The 20,426-nt window shown below is 44.5% G+C and overlaps 1 protein-coding gene and 1 long non-coding RNA gene across 5 annotated transcripts in view; one reads left to right on the top strand and one right to left on the bottom strand.

Annotated features, from left to right (window-relative positions):
• Window positions 1-12,283, bottom strand: part of LOC117153562 (uncharacterized) — a 74,063-nt gene extending 61,780 nt beyond the window's left edge. The window contains exon 1 of the long non-coding RNA XR_013059199.1: window positions 12,022-12,283. This is a non-coding gene — a long non-coding RNA (uncharacterized LOC117153562). The remainder of the gene's footprint in view (window positions 1-12,021) is intronic.
• Window positions 1-20,426, top strand: part of LOC117153763 (uncharacterized) — a 302,729-nt gene that overhangs the window by 57,688 nt on the left and 224,615 nt on the right. For all 4 annotated transcript variants that reach the window (XM_033328133.2, XM_076621483.1, XM_033328130.2 and 1 more), the window contains exon 3: window positions 9,424-9,621. In XM_033328133.2, coding sequence (XP_033184024.2) covers window positions 9,424-9,621 — 198 coding nt within the window. The remainder of the gene's footprint in view (window positions 1-9,423; window positions 9,622-20,426) is intronic.

Here is a 20,426-nt window from a genome sequence, read left to right as displayed (position 1 = left end):
AACGATCTTGTAAATCTCGCTTACGATAGCACAAGTTCGTTTTCAAATAAATTGTACGAGTTCTTTGAACTTCCGTAAAGTGAATTTTCGTGACGCATTGTGTTACGTCCGGTGATCCTCTACACAAACCAGGCCCACATGTCTACACATCCTTATTGCGTACCCTCAGCAATCTTAAGGACCCACCATAAATCTTGGCAGTTTCATAGTTAAGGTCCTTTAGATCAAATATGTATCTTTTTACTTCAAGTGTTCCTTGGTATTTAGTGTCCACTCCGGGAAGGTACAAGAAATTTGGTTTTTCTCACCTATGGTGTCTCCCGCTAGCAACTTTCTCTCGGAGACGGCTAGAACCCTTCCTTGCCCACCAATTAGAAGCAACGACTGTTGCCCTCACTTTCCTGGCCAAAATTGTCATCAACGAATCCGATGTGCTAGAACACCCATCGATAGCTCTCCTCTGCCACAGCATCGTCACCGAACTTCACTGGTTTTCCATCTTTAGATCAGTCAACATCTCTTGACTGGTTTTCCACCCTTAGATCAGTCTTCTATTTAACCTATATATACGCACCAAGCGTAACTGTCTATGTCTATAAAGTTGTTGGAATAAAATGTATATTGTAACCTGTTACTTCAGTGTTACAATCAGTTCAACCACCTCTATTATCCTAAACGAAATAGGGGACCGATCATTTCGTGGCGTCGATTATCTAATCATAACGGGAATTTACGACTCCCGTTGGCGCGCTTCCTCGCGATCGCGTCTCTCCGCGAACGGTCGAACACATTGGAAAAACTTTTTTAGGAAATTCCGTGTGTAACGCTTGGTCCAGAGCCATACGACAGAGCTGGCCAAAAAATCATAAAAAATTCCAAGTTCTGAGCTTGAAATTCGAAATACTACGATATTTCCTTCTGGGAACGTCGGTGAAAACGAGATGGCGAATCGCGGTGGCGGTCGGCTACGATTACCTTCCCTTTCGCGGCGGGTCGTTTACGCGACGCGGCGCGACTCTGCGACGGTTAAAGCGGCGCGGCGTTTGTAAGGAGCGGGCTGGTCGCTCGTAGCGCCAGCGTGGAGTCATAAAGGGTATGGGAGCGACACACCCACCGGATGCATTTTACACACTCTGCTCCGGTAGGTAAGCCACGGTGACGTCATCGTCCTATATACAGGGTGCCGCAGCCGTGACCCGTCGCCGCGACCTGCACAGTCAATTCTTTCCTCCGTTCTGTTGGCGCGCGAAAGTCGGATTCTTGATATCCACCACCGATAATCCAGCATCTGCGTTCCAACTGCCGCGTGACTCTACATATTCCTCGTTACAACTTATACCATTTTTTCTTCGCGTTTACACGCATAGAAACTCAATTAGACTTTAAAACGCTTTATTCCGGCATAATTCTCTTGTCAACGTCGAATCGACCCCTGACTCGTTCTCTCTCGAGTAGTTGTCGAGAGGTGTCAGCGATATCGCGAGCGTGTCTACACAGAGAGATTGTCTCTTTCTCTTTCTGTTTGGCGTGACTGCATTGCATCGTTGCTCGAGTAACGCAATCGCACGAGTCACGTGCGCCGAGCACGTAATAAAGGCTGGAGAAATTTTTGCTGGATCGGTGATCCGTGGGCCTCGACTTGCGTTCTGCTACAATGTTGCTTCGAGCGTTTTTGTGGGACAGCGAATTAATTGCGCGACCGCAATCAAATCGGTACAGGGTGGAGATTGACGTGGCAGCTGACCGGGGGTGTCGCAATAGGAAGTGCTGCACGGTATTCCGACAGTTTTTCTGATTCAGGGTTGCTTGAAACGTTTCACGTCGTTTTCATTAATTTTGATTTCTCGTAGTGAACCGACTTATACGTTAGACCGACGCATGCGAAATATCGTTTCCATGGGTTAATACCGTTTGTTATGTTTCATCTCGCTGTCAATCATCGTCGATGACGTGAAAGAATCTGTATGGAATATTTGCAAGATTGTTAACAGAAACGTTAAAAATTCGTAATTGACCAACGAAATTTTTAATGAATTTCGTTCTCGAATTCTGTTATCGAGATCGTAGTAAACTACTTTTTTGTATTTAATAGGTGAAAATATTCGTGGAAGTTATTCGAATAAACGTAAATGTAACATTTGGAGAAAGTTATGCAAATGTTGGGACATATCGATTTTTCAGTAGAAAATGAATCGACAGGGAAGCTATAAAATAACGTTGACAACGACATTTTAAAGAATATTACTATAAATAATACGTGACAATTTGAAGTGAAAGTCGCATATTTCCCATACGCTATGTTATCCACCACTCTAATAAAATTATACGAGTTTTCATAGAAACTTTCATTCTCCCTTTCCAACAGATATTTCCCCCGCAAAGTGGAGGTAGATTATTTATCTTCCTAGTAGTTTTTCCTTCCAATAATCTTTTTTCACCCTCGTATAAAAGATCATAAAAATTTCAGAAACAGAAAGAAGGTAACTTCCTCTGCACTCAACCCCCGCAGCGTGGAAACCGGTGAGTTAACGACGGGCATTGGTGGCCGTTTCTAACATGAAATATCGGTCGGTTGTCGTCGATATCTGCTGTTGTAATCTGAGTAGAAACAAATCCTTGGAATGCACCGAGCTGGTTGGATTGAGTCGTCGTCGTCGTCGTTGCTATTGCGATTGCGCTCCGGTCTGCTCGTCGGGGATCGAACACGCCGCGCGTCGGCCTGTTGCGTTCTCGAAAGCGGCTGCCATTGTTCCGTCGACGGAAGACCGTGTTCGCCGTGGAACCGAGATAAGGGATCAATTTTAGATACAAATATCACACTGACATATAAAGTTGTTGCGGCCTCTGTTGTCCTATCCGGGAAAGGTTGATGAACTTCGTTCGATTAGCACTAATCTTTGCGATGAATTTTTCACGCTTCTAAACTCTGTTCTCTGTTCTTCTGATACCCTGCGTCTACCGCTAAGGGTAAAATTTATGATTTTTTTCAGAGTTGTTATTTTCTAATGTTTCGATTAATTACGTCTTTGTAATTTTGTCGAAGCTTTAAGTTTGTAGCGTACGGTTCTGAATCACGATTACATCAAACGATCAAATAACGACACCTACCTCCCTACTGCCGAAAGCGGAAAGAAAAAGAAACGCGTGTCTAACGAATCTCACGTGCGTGCCACAGCGTTAGAAAACGACAATTCACGAAGCTTATCGGACTAGCGAGCGAGAGGCACTTCATCAGGCCAGCGCGGGTTTCCACGTGCGGAGATTGATTAATGCGCGTTTCCATCCCGCGCGTGTCCCTCTTCCCCTTTCCTTCTGTGTTCGTTCCGTCTCGCTCGAGAAACTCTCTCCTTCGGCTCGCGGACTCGGTGGTCCGTTGCATTATCCTGATCCTAAACAACGCAGCATTGATGGATATCGCGAGCGCTTCTGGTGTATTGTGCAACCATTCGAAGCTGGTTCGCGGCTCCGCTTCCGATGGCTTTTCTCGGTCGCCGCGGCGATTTAATTAACGACACCGGCCTCTCCACTCTTTCTCTCCGTGTGTTTCGACTTTTCGATAATTACGAAGCGACGCCGCGTCACCGTCGCGTCGGTCGATCGTGAAAGAGTCGGCTGGCCGCTTAGGAGAGTTCTTAACGAGACGAGAACGAGAAAATATCGGCGAAAGTAAGTGGATCGAGCTGCAAAAGTGTCCCTGCCACTTCTCACAGCGCTGGCAACGTCGATACCTTTAACGAACTTTGTTCAAACACGATCTTCGAGAACGGCCGATCGATTTGCGTTTTCTTCTCTAACACGATGGTTATCTGTTCGGTTCGATTGTCGTTGCCCGGTGTCTATCGTCCGGTTCAGGGTCTCGGCCTAGCGGTACACTGTTGCTATTCATGGGAAAGTATGATAGCGTTTGAAGCACGGTCGTGAAGTTTGTACTTAGGATAATTTGATTTGATCCTCGTTCGCACGACGAGGTGTAGATTTCAAACGGAGATTGGAAACTTAGTTTTAATAATAATATAAATTTATCGGCTGTAAGATCTTGGTAAATTAGATAGAAGCAAATAGAGAGATATACATAGACGTAGGAAAGCGTTCTCCATAAAACTGCAACGAAGAAGCAGCTTTTCTGGTTTCAAAATGTTGATTTCTCTGCTGTTGAGACAGCTAGAGGATCTTTGCAAATCGACCATGAAATCTTGTAGAAGCATTGAAAGGACGAGTCAGTGAGGCGAACGAAACGAAGTACTTACGGAGAAGTAGAATAGGAATTTTCACGCAGACTCGAAGGGAATCGACCGCGAGAGAATCGCAGGCAGAGACTGGTGCGAATTCGCCACAAGCCCTCGCGAATACCGGCCACGTAAGAAGTGTCAGACACGCCAGCGAGAGTGATAACCCGTCAGTTATATAAATGTATTAAATTATATTCTATGCCGCAGACACGCATCGCGGAGAATGGACTGGACGTCTGGCTGATTGGTTAGGGAGATCGTGTAACAAATGTTTTCACGATCTGTATTATTCCCGCGCGAGAAAAGTGTTCTATGCTCTCTGCCTTGCAGCCTGTCTCCTTCTCTCTTTTTCTCTTTCCTTCTTCTTCCTCTCGGTTACGTTTCATTGTTTCCATTATGATCACCATAGATTCCCATGACCGGAGTTTTCGAGCCGCGATCGGTGTCACGGTGAAGACAAATCTCCCAGGATTACATTAGATCATTGCGAAATCTGTACACCTCGAATATCTGTTCGGCTCGAACGTACTAATCAAATGTTCACCGGTTGACGTGGTCGCTCGATACAAACTGGTTTACACGAGCAGAACGCTGTCTCGGACAGTTCGACGAATTAATAACGATTGGTGCCGATGGAAAAACGTGATCCAGGCGTAGATATTAATTGTTCTCTTGAAACACCTTTGGCTTGTAGCAACAGTATGTGGGTGTTACTCGAATCGCGTACGTTCATGATAAACCGTATAGTGATCGAGGATGACAGGTATTAGCTTCCGTCAATTTGAATTATTCGCTGCGAAACTTACGAATATCATTGAATTAAAGTCACAGCCTTCCTATCGCACGAGCAAACGTCAATTTTGTCGTCTTACAATACAAACTTTGTCAGTAACTTAACTTGTTCAAAATAAGCAAATATGCAAATACCCTGGAGCAACGGTATTTATAAACGCTAGACCCGAGTCGACTAAAGTTTTCGAGCAAGTTTACCCTCTCGCGCAACGTTCACCCTTTTCCTTCCACTTTCTCACAAGTGAGGGAGACTCCATCTCCGACAAAATCCCAATCATACAGAAAAACTCAGATCGTGCTGCAACATGAAATTCGCGAGTACGTACGAAATGCAAATTGGTGGGCGTGAAAGGAACTCGCGGCGCTTATAACGGGACGCGATTAAACAAAGCGACCGGTTAAACAAAGGGGCTAATCAAGGCCCACCCCGTGGCGTTCTCGGTCAATTTCAATTCCGTGATCGTTCCAGCTTTGCTGTCAGCGAGACGGGCGCATGAAAAAGGCAGGGTTGCTGGCATGCTGACGTCCCAATTCTCCTCGCGTTCTTTCTATGCCGGCACTCCGCTTTGTACCGCCGACAATTTCGACTCTCTCTCTCTCTCTTTCTCTATTTTTCTCTCTTGCGTTATACTTTTTTCTACCCTTCTCACCCTCCGGTGACTCTCCCTCTCTCTCTCTTTTTCTTTTCGTTGCAACGAAGCTTAATGAATGCATTCGCTGCGGGGATTTGAGTGAATTCGATCGAAGGCTCTTGTAGTAGTTGATCCGATTGATGTTTGGTGGGGCGAGTTGGCAAGGGAAACGGCCACTGAAATTCGTTTGAAGTATCTTTGATTTCGTTATGCCAGGTTAAATTGTCGGGCTTTATCGAATGTTTGCTTGAAGGTTGATTAATTCGGCATTGTTTCGGTAGCGAGCTCTCGTTTGGAAGTATTGTGTATCTACAATTTAGGTTTGGTCGAAATTAGGGGATGAGGAAGTTTTTAAATGGGAGAAATTTTAGAATTTCCGGGAAAAATATTTTCATTTGTTCAAGCTGTTTATGATAGCGATCCTTGTTGAACGTTTGTACTAGATTTGTCAATCTTATCGTGTTATTAGTAAGTATAGCTGCAGTCTATCAATAAGATCATTAAATATAGTATCTTCGAAACTCGTATGTAAATTCTCAACGAACTTCCCACCTAACTCTCATTAGAATATTTAAATCGCTTTATTAATAATACATCTGCCTTCAAAATCCACCACGTGCTTCTAAACATCGAAGCGTGTTTAATCCAGCATTTCATAAATCACATTATCACAGGGAAGTGTAGATACATTACGGTGAATCAAGAGCGGACTGTTCGTGCGAGCAAACGCATTAATAAACAATATGCCTCCATAAGGTGGTCTGTTAAAACAGCTAGCGCTGTAGCCTCGGTTAATTTATGCGAACCCTCGGTTTCCACGTCCCTTTCCATTCTCCGGAATCCCCATAGGGACGAGACCATCCTCCCCTAACGAGTCTTTTATGCACCGTCGACTTACCCTTTTCCCATAAATTTCGACTGACCAAATATTGGTATTGACGAATCCTGAAATGGCCCTATTATTCGAATATCGTCGTATCCTGAGGGTCGGACTCCCGTTCCACCACGAAAATTGTCGATACTCGGCATTATCGATCCAACAAGACAATAGCTGATTTATACTACTCGTTTATGAGATCGGCAACAGTTGCTCGAACCATGTAATCGGGACATTACAAATTGAAGTGGCTGTCAATCGAGCGGCGATCCAAGCGAGCGAATAGCGATTGTCGAGGGTGATTTAGATTCTTTTCTTAAACTGTTTGATCTTGTTAGATCGCTGTTTTCAGAGAAAGGAATGTATTTGTTCTATCTAGTTTATGGTTTTGTTTGTGAAATCGACGAGAATATATCGCTATTACTTTATTCGAGCTTGTAAAATCCGATGCCGTATTTATACTCGACTACCTTATCTGCAATTTTTTGATGTAACGCTATTTTATTAGAAAAGCAAGGTTGAGACGATAAGCGCAGGAGCGTGTGAAAAGAAATTCTAGGAACGAAAAAAGGCACAAAAAATGCAAAGGGAGTAACAGCAATGAAGATAAGTAACGTTTCCTTAATAGTTGTAAGTTCAACTCTATCCATTTGCAAATTTGTGATATGCTACCTTGTAAAATTGTGACGTCTACTAAATCTTCTGAAAATCTCAAGCTGAAATATAATGACAAACAAAAAGTATCCTATTAAACTCTCAACCGGACGCATTCCACACGTACCTCGCGCAAGTCTCGTAGCATTTTCGCTCATCGAGCACGGAGACCAGGCGGATGAGGGCGGACACACGTGGGCGATCGAGTACGCGTATAATGGTTACATCGCGGTGTTCCCCGGTTTCTCGAGTGGCCGCTAAACTGCGATGTTTATGCAGTCCGGTGTAACGATGCACGCCGATATAATGCAGCCACATCGCCGTTGGGGCGACGCATGCCACTTGTCCGCTTCGCCATCCGACGCCCGCCGGCCGAGCGATTCGTAAGCGGATAGCACCGGGTCCCGATCCCCGCTGCGTCGTCGTTCTGCGAACAACCAGCCGATTTTGCTGGAAAGTATCTGGTTTACGGTCTCAAGAGGCCGACCAACTTTGCGTTCCTCGAAAAAGACGAACTGGATCGCCTCGATTCGCATCGATGAAGGCGAAGGACCACGCGGATTGGAGGAAGGGATCTTGGATAAACGCGTTTACGTCTGCCGGTGATTTGTGTAAATACTAAGGAGAATCGTTCTCTTTCGTTGGTTTTCACGAAGATGGACTTTTTTTCTTTTAGTTTCTCATGGAGTTTGAATCGTTGACACGTTATAGGTGAACGAAGAGATCTCGTGTATTTGTATTTTATCGTCAGAGGCTGTTGACGAAATATCCTGTGTTTCGTGGAGATATCAGTCAAGAAATTTGATCAAGATTTTATGCTTAAAATAAACGACGAGGTAAGAAGGGTTGACAGTGATATATTTAACGTGTAATATTTGACACGAAAGAGTAGCTGACAATTAGGTTCGTTTAGTACGTAAAATGTTTAGTTCGTAATGTGCTAGAATTCAATTCCTGAGACTGTAAAATTTTACCACTTATCTGAGCGACTATAATCAAAAGTACATAGTCAGCTTGAATTAAAGCGAAAAGTTCCTCGATAAATTAGCACCCTCGTTTCAATACACTTTGCGTACATCTCTCGAAAGCACAAAAGACAGGCGGAAGAAACGGAGTCCAGCGATGCTCCTCGAATTGACGCACATACCTCCCCAAAAGCAAGTTCCAAGAGTTCATTGGAAGTGGCGGACGGGTGCTGCCATAAAATTCAATTTATTCCCCCTTGTTTGTTCTCACCGTTGGGGGAGATCGGTGTCGATAACAGATTCTCCTGGCGTAGGCCATGATTCCATAACAATATGGAAGAGAACTTGGAACCGTTAGTTCGCTTGTCCCCTCGGCTTCTTCGACCGCTTCCCGTTTCCGGAACCATGGCTTAGCGCGTTAAAAGCTTCTGGGAACGCGGAAACCCGAAGGTGTTATGCAACTCAGGAATGTACGCCGCCATATATTACGTGAAATCTCTACATTACGAATATAGTAAGGTAATGGCCAGTAGTAATATCCTTAGCCTATTTTGCGCTATTATTATATTATGATATCGTTATGATATTATGCAGGAATAACTGGGCCGATTTCATAGGAGATTTAATCAGACACTGTTTCATTGTATATCGACGTACATGTAGTGGCAACAATGTAGTTAATTATCGACTATCTGTTGGAATTAATCTGGTTTGCCCCAGCTTACTACCAGGTATAATAATAATGATCTGGTATTCGTCCATTTATCACGGGGCTACAATAAGGAGATAAGAACGCGCGCATTGTGCTGCTGCGTCCGTGATAAGTGCTGAATATTAACAATGCAACTATCTCGACCTTTACCAGCCATTATACCGTTCATTAGCGATAATGGGGATTGTATATTCAATTATCAATTGTTTTCTAAAATTAATTTCGTGTTCCTGGATTAGGCCTCCATCCGAAAGAATCCCGCGAACAAGGAACAGTTATTCGCTACCGAACTTGTTCTCCGTGCCAAATTTCTGAACTTAAATTCTGATCACGCGTGTAGCTGTGACACTAAAATTAATAAAGTACACGATGGATCGATTTGAATTCCGAATGACTTGCTCGTCACATCGCATTACATCACGTTCCACCACCTGTCGCCATTCTATCACGTCCCAACCCTTGAAATTCATTCCTGTCCAGATACGAACAAGTCACGTCACTTCACGGTAATATGTAACGTTTCTCCGGGAAACAGGCTCGTGAAAGGACCGCTTTGTTGCAGGGTCGCGGAGATGTCGCATCGCTGGTCCGGAACTTGCTCGGACCGATTTACGGCGATGGCGTTATCAATCTGCTGATAAGACAGGCCCGGGACATCCTGGTGTGCGCTTATCACGGCAACTTGGAGAACTTCCTCAGGACTTATCTGTCACCAGCCGCGTCCCTTCTGGCGGAAGTGAAGTCTGTCGCCTCCGAAACGGTGAGTTTATTTCCTCTTTTCGCGTAGTCGCTCGCGAATGTACGAGGTTCGTCCGTGAAACTGGATCGTCCGCGAGGCAGGAAAGGTGAAAGAGCGGCGGGAATGCGGCTCAACGGACGGATTGTTCCTCGAAGCGATTAAAGTAATCAGTCTCATAGATGGCTATGTCCAAGTATGGTCGCGACCGGATCCACTTCGCGACCAATTGCGAAATCCGACTTATCGTCCGGATGACACGGCCTTCTATTTATATAACCGGTGACCGATTTAATCGGCGATGAAAGCGCGCATCGAGAAATTCATCTTTTTGTTCGGCGGTTGTTTCTTTGATAGCTGGAGAACACGCGAAGATAGCAGAGTTTCCGATCGGTGTCCTTTGCCTCAGCCTACGATCTACGAATTTTTTCTTATCGTAATCTCGGTACCGTTTGAACAAAGAAAAAAATGCTTAACATTTTACACTTTTAATATTTATAATTTCAACAAAAAATTGAGGCCAGAAATTAAACGGAAAACGATAGGATCGAAAATGACTTAGAATCTATCAAAATTAAATTTAAAATTAAACTTTTCAGAAAAACCGCGACTTTTCCTTTGAACTGGTACGTAGCTAGTTACTTAACTTTCCGAAGTTTGTCTCCAATGTCACAACGCGGCTAGCGTGAATGTGATATAACGGCAGATTAACCGAGTAACGTCTTCGCAAAGGTACTCAAGACTAGGTACGCGAGACATTCTAAGAGACAGTTCAGCGTTAACGCTTAGAAATTCAATTAAACCGGCAAGAATTGTCGAGCGAGGAGTGGTCGTCGAGAAGAAAGGCAACCCTTGCCGGTCGATCGCCGCTAATAACACTTGTAGTTGCGGGTAACCGGCCTGTCTCGAATCTCGAGCTACGAGGGTTGTCGGCGCGTCGAAGCACGTGCCTTCACCGAGGTTAATTTATTTACGCGGAGAGCCACGCCAGTCGCACAAAGTGTCTCGAGAGGGCGTTCGTAAAAGCCTCCGCCTAACCACCGATCTCGAAATCTCCCGCTGTACGGTTCGTAAACGTTAATTAAAACTCGCAGTGAAATAGGGACAGTTCTCGGCTTGGGGTAACGGTCGAGCACGTGGCGAAATAACCTAATCTCGTGACACCAAACCGCTCCTACTCGGCGGAGGAACGCTCTGATTCGAGATAGTTCGAGGGGAAGATGGGTTTGATGAATAACGTTTGGAAGGTCGGTAATTGGCGCTGAGAACGTTGACTGATTGATTCGGCCGACCTGAATTGTGTTTGATCGGAGAAATGAATTTCTGATGGTGGAGTTGAGTTGTGTTTAAAGGTATGATGATATAGAATGTTAGTGATATACGAGTTTGTAATCGGAGATCCGAGGTTTCCGCACAGTCTCGCGGTGTCATCAAAATCGAAGCTGTTGTGTTTTATCGAAAAATGTACTTTAACGTTTCAACGTTATAGTTTATTAAGAGTCGAACGAGACAGTGTTTGTGTTCGGAATGATTGCGGAATCAAGCTTCAAATAAATTTAGAGAAGTTGGAAGAAAGTAACGTCGACTCTGTTCGCAGACCAAGCTTGTCGCTAGTAAAGATAGGTTGACTGTGTTTGAAACGAACTGTCAATTATCGAAGAGAATATCTCGACCCAATAGTAAGAACCTGATAAGATTACAGCTACGAGTCCATCGTTCTACCCTGAAGCCTCAACGAGGAATTTCCGAAAACTAACTCTTATTACGACGTGAAGCGAGTACGAGGGAAATTTCTACACAATGGAAGGCACGGCGAGCGGTGCTCGATAAATTCTAAGGAGAAGACCAATAAAGAAAACGACGCGCTGGCTCACGACAATTTGGCAGATATGGGGCAGCGATGTCCACGGTGGAAAGCGGAGCGACGCGAGCGGAGCTCTGCTCGCTCGTTAGCGCAGAATTTCTGAAAGTAGGTAGGCAGAGAAGCTAACCGACGCGTTCTACCTAATATAGGCGAGCTGTGGCCTTTGTCCGCGCGCAATCACATCCGGTACTGTCGATCTGGAAATTTGTCCGCAGACCAGTCGACTCTTCCGTCACGATTCGGGACTTGTCTTCTAGCTAGCCATTTCGGTCGCGTCGTTGTCTTCGTTGCGATTAGTAGATTGCCTTTTAAAGCTCTTCGATCGAGGAACAATCAGGGTTCAAGAATCGTAGAATTTTGCTAATTAACTGAACGATCGTAGACGTTCGAATTTAACGTATAAAAACCAACTACATTGAAATCTCGAATGTAGTCTCAGACCGTAAAGAATGAATTTGCTAGAACGAGTATGACTGTTCGCTAACTTGACTTACCTTAACAACTACCCGCAGGAACTTAATAAATCCCCCCCCCCACTGTCGTACGATGTAATTACTCACCCTAGAAGAATTATCCTGGTAGAAAGTTCGATGCAACATGGAGCAGTCCCTTGGAAAAACTGGAATAGGTAGCTCGCGAGCGACGAAAGCGTCCGAGAGGCGGTACATCAGCGCAATTTGCCAGCGTCTTTTCGATCAATAAACATCCTGCACGATGTATAAGGGACGAAACAGGAATTATCCGTCGTTAAACGACGACCGGCTTCGCGGAGCGAAAGGTTGTCGAATGTTGCGCCGAGTGAATTACCTACCGGACAAGTAATTCGATAGAGCTCGTTACACTCGAGCTTGTATCCAATTAAACTAGCCTAGACGCTGCTTCTTTCTCTTTTTCTCTCTTACGCGAGTGTGACTAGTGATTTTCCGTGTACGAGCTGGTGTACGTAGGTACACGGTGCCTCGCCACCACGCGACGCATCCGTAATCGCCGTATCAACCAAGCCGATAACAAGGTTACGCGCGTGTGCTTCGTCCGTAATAGCAATAATTTCTTGCCAAGTAACGACCATTTCGAACCGTATACGGAAAAGGGACGCCCGGACTAAGAACGGCTCTGGACTCGCCCTTCACGTTCAACCGGAGAACACGCTCGTAAATATCATTTCGCGGCTTTTCAGGCTCTTAACTGGCCCAGAGATTTTCGTTTTGGGAAATTGGAGCGGAGAAAAATCGATTTATAGGTTGTTGGTTGCTACTCGTGGCACTTCCTTCGATACCTTGGGTAAACTTAATTGACGATTGGATGGAGGATGTAGTAGTAGAGATACTTCTTGAAATCGTGTTGTCCAACTTCGTCAATCAAAATGAACAGGAAGATATGGATGTTACAAATATCTTTTAACATCTACGTTGGAATTTGCCATTATTTATATCGTCTGTTTGCAATAAATAAGCTTAGAGAGGTAGTCTTTTTTTTTAAGAAGTTGAACCCTAATCACGTATTCAGGTAGTAAAATTCGAGAATTTATACGACGACCTCGAAATATTTCCATAACTTAATATTTCTGCAATTCATTTGAGACAAAAAACAATTCACATGCTTCACTTCGAAATCCCACGTCCAATTTTGGAGCTATCGTAACGGTTGTTTCTGCTGGAAGAACGTTTCACCGAGGAATCACCAGTGAAGCTGTGACGACGCTGCAGCAGCAGCAGCAGAGAGAGACAGAGAGAGAGAGAGAGAGAGGGAGGGAGAAAGAGAGAAAGCTAGAAACGTGCATAGTGCTTGGCTCGATATTCGAAGGGCAGGAATTCGCGTGGGTGGGTCGAGCCCTGCAGATAAACGCGGACTGGCGAACGGTCGCACAGGTGTACGGGGCCGAGAGAACCCCGCGACATTTATTTCGCATAAGTAAATCTTCATAGTTGAGAGTTATTATTATTATTATTATTATTATTATTATTATCATCATCATTATCATTGTTATCATTCTCATCATTCTTATCATTCTTATCATTATTGTTATCATTCTTATCGTTGTTATCATTGTTATCATTATTATCATTGTTATCATTATTATCATTATTATCATTATTATCATTGTTATCATTGTTATCATTGTATCGTTATCGTAATAATACTTATTTATTGGCGTACTTGGGAGACTACGATCGCGAAAGAAACGACGGGGGTCAGTGGTGGGTCGGTCCGTTTCAATCATCCACTCGTTCTCGATTCTCTTTCTGTTCACCTTCGGTATTGTTTCTTCGGTTACGTTCTCGTTGCGTGTGAAATCGCGTCTCGAGTTAGCGATGAAATACGATTCCAGTTCCATTCTCTCGAGCAGAATGTCTTGCTAACCAGCTTGCCAGTTTTAACGCGATAACTGTCTCGCGCTAACCTCGATGACATGTCGATAGAGCAGTCAATATCTCGCCACAACGACAGATTTTGAGTGTCTTTAGGTCTTTTGGGGCGCACTTTTTCATTCTTTAGAAGTTGATCGAGCGTTTTCGTTAGCTTAATGTTCGACAAGACCTCTCAGATCCAATCATCTCCAAACAAAGAGTAGATCCAACGTTCGCTTCTTAAATTCAGGACGTCCAGTCTAGCCAATTTGATCGAGAGGTTGTGCTAGGTAGCCAGGACCAAGATGGACCTGCGTCCACGTTGTCGAAGGGTGTGCACAGATTGACGAAGCTGGTGGAAAACGGGACTGTAAGGTAAAGGCTGGAATGTCGGCGAAGAATAGCAGTAGGTAGGTGTAGCCAGATAGCACGGGACGAGTGCATCGAAGACACCGTAACGGTGCCTCGTCCGAACTGATTGACAATGATTGAAGGCTGTGGGTTTCGACTCGGGACTACGATAGTCATAGCCAGGTTCTAGGTTCCTCGTGTAAACCACCAATGGGTGTACATGTATGTAGGTCTTTGTTGTGGCTATCCGGCCATCTTTCGCCATTGAATCTGGAAGATCTGCGCCGGGAGCAGAAACGACGGCCCACGCCACGCGATCGCTTGGTTTCTCTCGATCGTCTCGTTCGAACAACCGCCCAATGCGCTCCTATTATTCCCGTTCGATTAAATTAAGGCTATTTCCACGATCTTCTGTCATCGATATCCCCCGATATTGGATACGCCGATGGAAAGCTCGGCTTCGTTAAGACAGAGAAAGGTTCTATATAATGTGTGTAAAATTGGTCATAGGACGATAGAGCGCTTGAAATATACAATTTTCGTCTATGATCCTTTCGCTTAAGACAGAGTTAGCCCAGTTAGAATTGACTTATGTGTACTTTATCTACGGTTCTCCAAAAATCGAAATATCCTACTCCTCCGAGATTCTCATCGTCATCGTTCGAAATCATTAAACGATAAATTTCACAAATACTCGTCAGATGTTCGTTCCCTTTCCTAACCCTGACCTCGTTCAATACGGTTTCGTTATCGAACATGAACTCGTCATGAAAAACTTACTAAAATGTTACCGTGGAGAAATCTTTTCATTATGAACCATTTGTCACCGCCGAACGCACGCGCATCAGGCCATGGGGAATTCTAAGGTTTCGTTGAACAGGGCCAACGCATACGTGGTTCACGCGCCGCTTATTGGTATGCGAGTTTTCGCCTGCACAGGTAAAGCGAGGCTCGTGCTCACGGGATCGACGACACGCTCGAGGCTCGACCGCCTCGCACCGCGTGATATATCGATACCGCGGAGACAGTATCCGCGTGCTGCTACCAGCTACTTAACCCGCGACCAATCGGTTACGTATGCGACTGGTTACATTACCTACCTACCTACTTGCTGGCTACCAAACGAGGACCGACCTCCATGCGAGAGACAATGAGCCTTCCTCGCTTTCCAGCTACCGTTCGTTGTTCGTCGAAGATTCTTCGACGGGAACTTGAAAAATCTGTGGAACAGCGGAAGCTTGGATATTCATTTCTTCGAAACTTACAGAATTTTGAGGCAATGTGTGCATCAGAACATCCTACCGCTCAATCTTTAAACCGATTTTCGAATAAGAATGACAAGTACTCCAATGACTACCCGACCCGTTCGTTATCCTTTGGATAACCGCTTCAGCCACGAACCTAATCCAGCTAGAATCACCTGCGAGTGTCGAGCTGCGAAGAAATCGAAGAAAAGTCGATAGCTTTGCGTTCCTTTTTGCCTCTTCTTTCGCTGCGAGAAACGGGTGGTATCTGCGTTGGCATCGCTTACGCGTATCACAGCGGCTCATTGTTCGTGGAAGATTCAATCTCTCGGGTCCGAGAGAGCCTTTCTCCTCTTCCTGCATCCGCGCGAGCAACGCCGCGCCGGGAAGCGAGGGGAGCAGCGGGAATAGAAGATAAATGAAGCAAGTGTTATTTTCCAAACGGGCCGCTTTTACATAATGAATAGGAAAGCGAGGAAACGCGGCGGCGAATTTTTGTTTTATTTACGTAAGCGCGATCGAGCGGACAACGAGGCGGGTCGCGTTGAATCCGCGCGCGTAAAAACTGCGACCAATTTCTAATAGCTAGTTAGAAACGTGGCGGGGGGAGGGGGTAACTGGTAACTCGCGTGGACAGTCTCGCCAACGTAAAACGCATAACTACGCATGGACCCCCCTCCCTCCTATCGTATCGATTCGATGGGAGATCGCGATAAGATACGCCGCGAGGCTTGTCATCCTATCACGGGGCCTGGCCTACGTCCATGGCTATACCAAGGATGCGCTTGTTTCCGTCTGCTTGCCTTCGTGCTTCCTCGATCTTGCAATTCAGTTTGTCAACGAGGTACTTATCTCAACGTGGCAACCAATAACTTATTGAGAAATCGCGTCTCTCCTTGTGGCAAGGACCGAGGAAAGTTAGGCGAAAGCTTGTAGCAATAAGATTGCTGGGATAGGAAGTGTTTTTGACGTTTCTTCGATCTTCGACGTTTTATTGAATTTCGAAAATTTTTGTACACAATAGCTAAAAAGGAAACAATTCGCGTTGTACTAAAATCGAGATACGACAAGTTTCGTTAACAATACAAGATATTTCAATTTCTGATGTCGAATGACATTTTTGTATCACTTTGACACGGGAAAGTTTGACACGCCACGGCGTATCAGAGATATCGCGAAGAGATGAAACGTTATTTCTGATTCGCTCTATTTGCATTCAGCTATAATATCAAAAATGTTATAATTTTTTTCGCGAAACTTAGCCTAAACGGAATCAATTTCCCTAATCAACATTGTCATTCGATGCTCTCCTCGAAGTAAAGGAAACGTCTCGTTGCAACAAACGTATCAAGACCACCTAGATCATCAAAAACAAAATTAGAAGACTTTCTCAAGATTCCAAAGCAATGATGCATGAAGTCTAATATGTAACACTCACCATCCGCTTCCAAAAGCGTAGCGTCCAATCGATTAAGATCCCCTTGAAATTACCGTGAAATCAGTCTTGAAACCCTTGAGACGATGGTTCTAGGCTGGGCAAGAAAGTGGCGTGATGAAACGTTGGCGAATCAAACGGCTTGCGTTTCACGAAGATTGGAAGGAAGATTACGCGAGTTTCTTGCGAGTGGCTTAGCCTGTACGCGTACGAAGGCCGAAGGCAGCCGATGGTGGAACGGTTCCGTGATGCTCGATCGGGTAGTTAATAAATTAGTCCCATAACGTTGCGGACGGGGCAAAAACTGGCGCTGCTTCATAAGCTTGTTCTCCTCCGGTTGCGGTAGCCGGTGTGTTCGTTCGTGTGCTCGCTCTCTTACACGCGGGGGAGAGCTGTACCCGCGAGCTCTCGCTCGCGTTCTGCCTTAAACAAGCGGCACGCGGGCTATCTGTAACGGCAGCGGCCCTCTTAAAGGAGATACAATTTAATTGGAGCTCAACTTCCTCAGCCTTTCACCTTGAACACCATCCTTCTGTCTCTGGCCTGCAGTCCAGGTTTCTCGTCGCGTTTTGATATCTAAAAACTGGTAAATTGCGATGTACACCCCTGCTTAGAAGTATTAGGCTATTTATCGAAGAACGAGATACTGAGAAACTATTAGAAGATTAACTATAAAAAGATTGACGTGTTAGGAATTATCGGAATCAACGAAGAATTATTTCGTTCGATTCTATTCGACTGTAAGTATTGCTATGAAAATCTTCAATTACGTATAGTAAAATTCAATTTCTTCTCGTATATATCCATTTGAATTACGTATAGCTTTCAACGTTCTCTCATTTCTCTTTAAAGGATTATATCCTCTAGATTACGAAGATGAACGAACAAACTACTAGAAACTTTCCGTTCTTTGAGTTCAACCGGTTCAATTTGCGAATAGCGAGTGACATAACGCGTAGTAGGTTGTTCGGATCGATCAGAGTTGGATGTTTAGCTTTGACGCCAGGTTACGTTGGATAACGTCGTTGGAACGGAGAAAGTGGTGTTCGTAAATCGTCGAGTCAAACGGTAGCCAGCGGTGACCGGCATGAGAAAGCAATCATACGCCGGACGAGATTCGTTGGTCGCTAACGAGTCCGTTTCCCGTGGTTCGATCTATTTCTCCCAATGGAATGCCATCGCTTTCACGCCGGGATACATCCTCTTTGCGATGCCCTGCGGCCTGCTCTTTCTTGTCGCCGTTGACGCGCGCGAGCCTTCACGCTCGTGTGACGTTTCTAGTTTCGAATTTGTGAAATTTTACGCGTGAAACGCGTTCTTCCCTCGAGGATACGCCGGGTGATTAACCGTACAGGAAACGGGAAACACAACGATGAGAAAAGTTATCTTGGTGACTGTTTCTAAAAGCTTAAAATATCGAATATTATTCTAAAGATTACAGAGGCATCAAATTAGAGAACGCTCCGATTTATGTAAAGAGGAAACTTATTAATTTTCATATCTAACCGCCGAGATCATCTAAATTAACGTTATATCTAGATTATGATGTTGTATTTTATTTGATGTTTTATGTCTTAAGTCAATTAGGTATAGCTTTGTTTTTAATTTGAGATATTCCTCGTGAAGAATACGTAGAAGAAAGATATAAAATTCGAAAGTCCGGGGAATACTCGAATACACGTGAGATAGACCACGTGTTAAATGCTCGAAACAGCACATTCTTCGTTTTCCAGCTGGCGCATCGTTTTATTAAGCTCGCCGGAGGAGCTCGCGAACACTTCGTCTATGCGCTCGTGTTACACGCGTTGCCTGGAATTTACGGTATTGCCATTAAACCTCGTGGAATCTCTCATCGTTAGCAGCTAGAACGTCCGATGTCCATTATAATTACTGTTATGATTCAAGTACTATGAATCGCCGCATCTCATCGACCACTTTACCCGTGTGCTAATGAAACAATATTCTGATAAAAAGTTGGACAAATGAGTTATACACAGTGATTTGTATAACACGGATATCTTCTTCGTCGTTGATATATGCAAGACTGAAAACTTCGCGAAAAAGCAAAATAAGAAAGTTTGCGCGATCTTACGCAAGAACAAAGAAGTAAGTAATCGAAAAATTTCAAATAGTAAGTAATCCTAAGAACTCGAACGTTTGTCATAGGCTATAAGTCTTTTACAATCTGGTCACCCAGTACGTAGAAAGAGCAATTAGAAGCAAGTAGTATAGAGCTGGCGCGAGTTTCTTATCAGGCGTGAACGTGACGGTTTACGTAGGTGCGATATTTAAAAGAAAAGGCGCGATACGAAGCAGTTTTCACGGAGCTGCATCGCCAGCTATTAATTGAATGATCGCACTCTCGGCGATTTATTATGCGCGGTTTAATCGGATCGGGTCCCGACAGTCGGTACTGTTAATCTGCTCGCGGTCCTTTTCTCGTCGCTCGTTATCTCAAGTCAGGGAAGCCTCGAGTCGCCCGCGCGGAAGCCCATTACACGCCTTGTAATAAGCGGTGAGCCGCGACGTCCAGGAAGAACTGTTCATGTCGGCATCGCGAATTAGAATCTCTTTGGCTGCCTTTAGCATGTGCCTTCAGTTCGATGGAAACCGAGCTTTTTGGTTTCAAAATAGATGGAACTTCGGTTGGTGCCTGAAACGAACAGTTTCTGAGAATTGTAGGTGTCGTATTGAGCAAGGTAATAATTTATGATTTGTGTAATACTGGATTAACGAGTTTCCAATTATGGTGCTTAATGGTCGATAGGCATAGAATCGTAGAATGTGATGCGGTTGATCATAGGTTCCTAGAATTCGATATGGTTAATGTTAAGATCACGGTCTGTTATAGGTACTTGGAGATTCGTAGAAGTCGTTGCAACTGATTCTAAGCACGTAGAGTGTAGGTGAAATGTCATACTTAGAACGCCGTGTATACCGTCCAGAAATTGCAGGAGCTTGCACAAATGGCTCATTGAACCTGATATAGACATTGGATCCATTACGTTCGATGTAAATGACGTTATCGAAATCAATATACGCGGTACGGTGATCTGTAAATCTAGGGTGTTGCATACCTCGATATCTCTGGTACCTTATGACCGTTCACGTAACTTCCATCTCATGACGTTGTCTGAAATTTCTGGCAACTGCGAATTTGAGTCCCCGGTCGTCGAGCAAGGTCCTATATTCCAGGATGTTGAATTCCAGATAACATATGTCGTTGGTAGTGGTTTCTACGAATCTGTCGTTGCTTATCTAAACATACATACATTTGAAAGCCTATAAGTATCATTTTCTTGAAATTTTAATAATTCACGAAACGATCAGTCAGGCGTCGAAAAGAGTCTCCTCTCGGAGGAAATAAGAAATCAAACTGTGTATCTGTAAACCTCGATAAATCGAGCAACGTTACACGCACGAGGTCTAATTATGCCAGAACGTTCCTTTTCGGACCAAATTAGATCAACGGATAGATTACCATAAGCTAGGCGAACTGGGATATTTATGAGAGAGAATGTTTCTTACCGACGCGCTTCCTCGTTCGTTACCTCGCTGGTATATACGCAACTAAATTCGAGAACCAG

The sequence above is a fragment of the Bombus vancouverensis genome, chromosome 1, assembly GCF_051014615.1.
Source record: "Bombus vancouverensis nearcticus chromosome 1, iyBomVanc1_principal, whole genome shotgun sequence".
Lineage (NCBI taxonomy): Eukaryota > Metazoa > Arthropoda > Insecta > Hymenoptera > Apidae > Bombus > Bombus vancouverensis.
The sequence above is the reverse complement of the archived record's forward strand: the minus strand, read 5'-3'. Positions and strand labels throughout refer to the sequence as shown.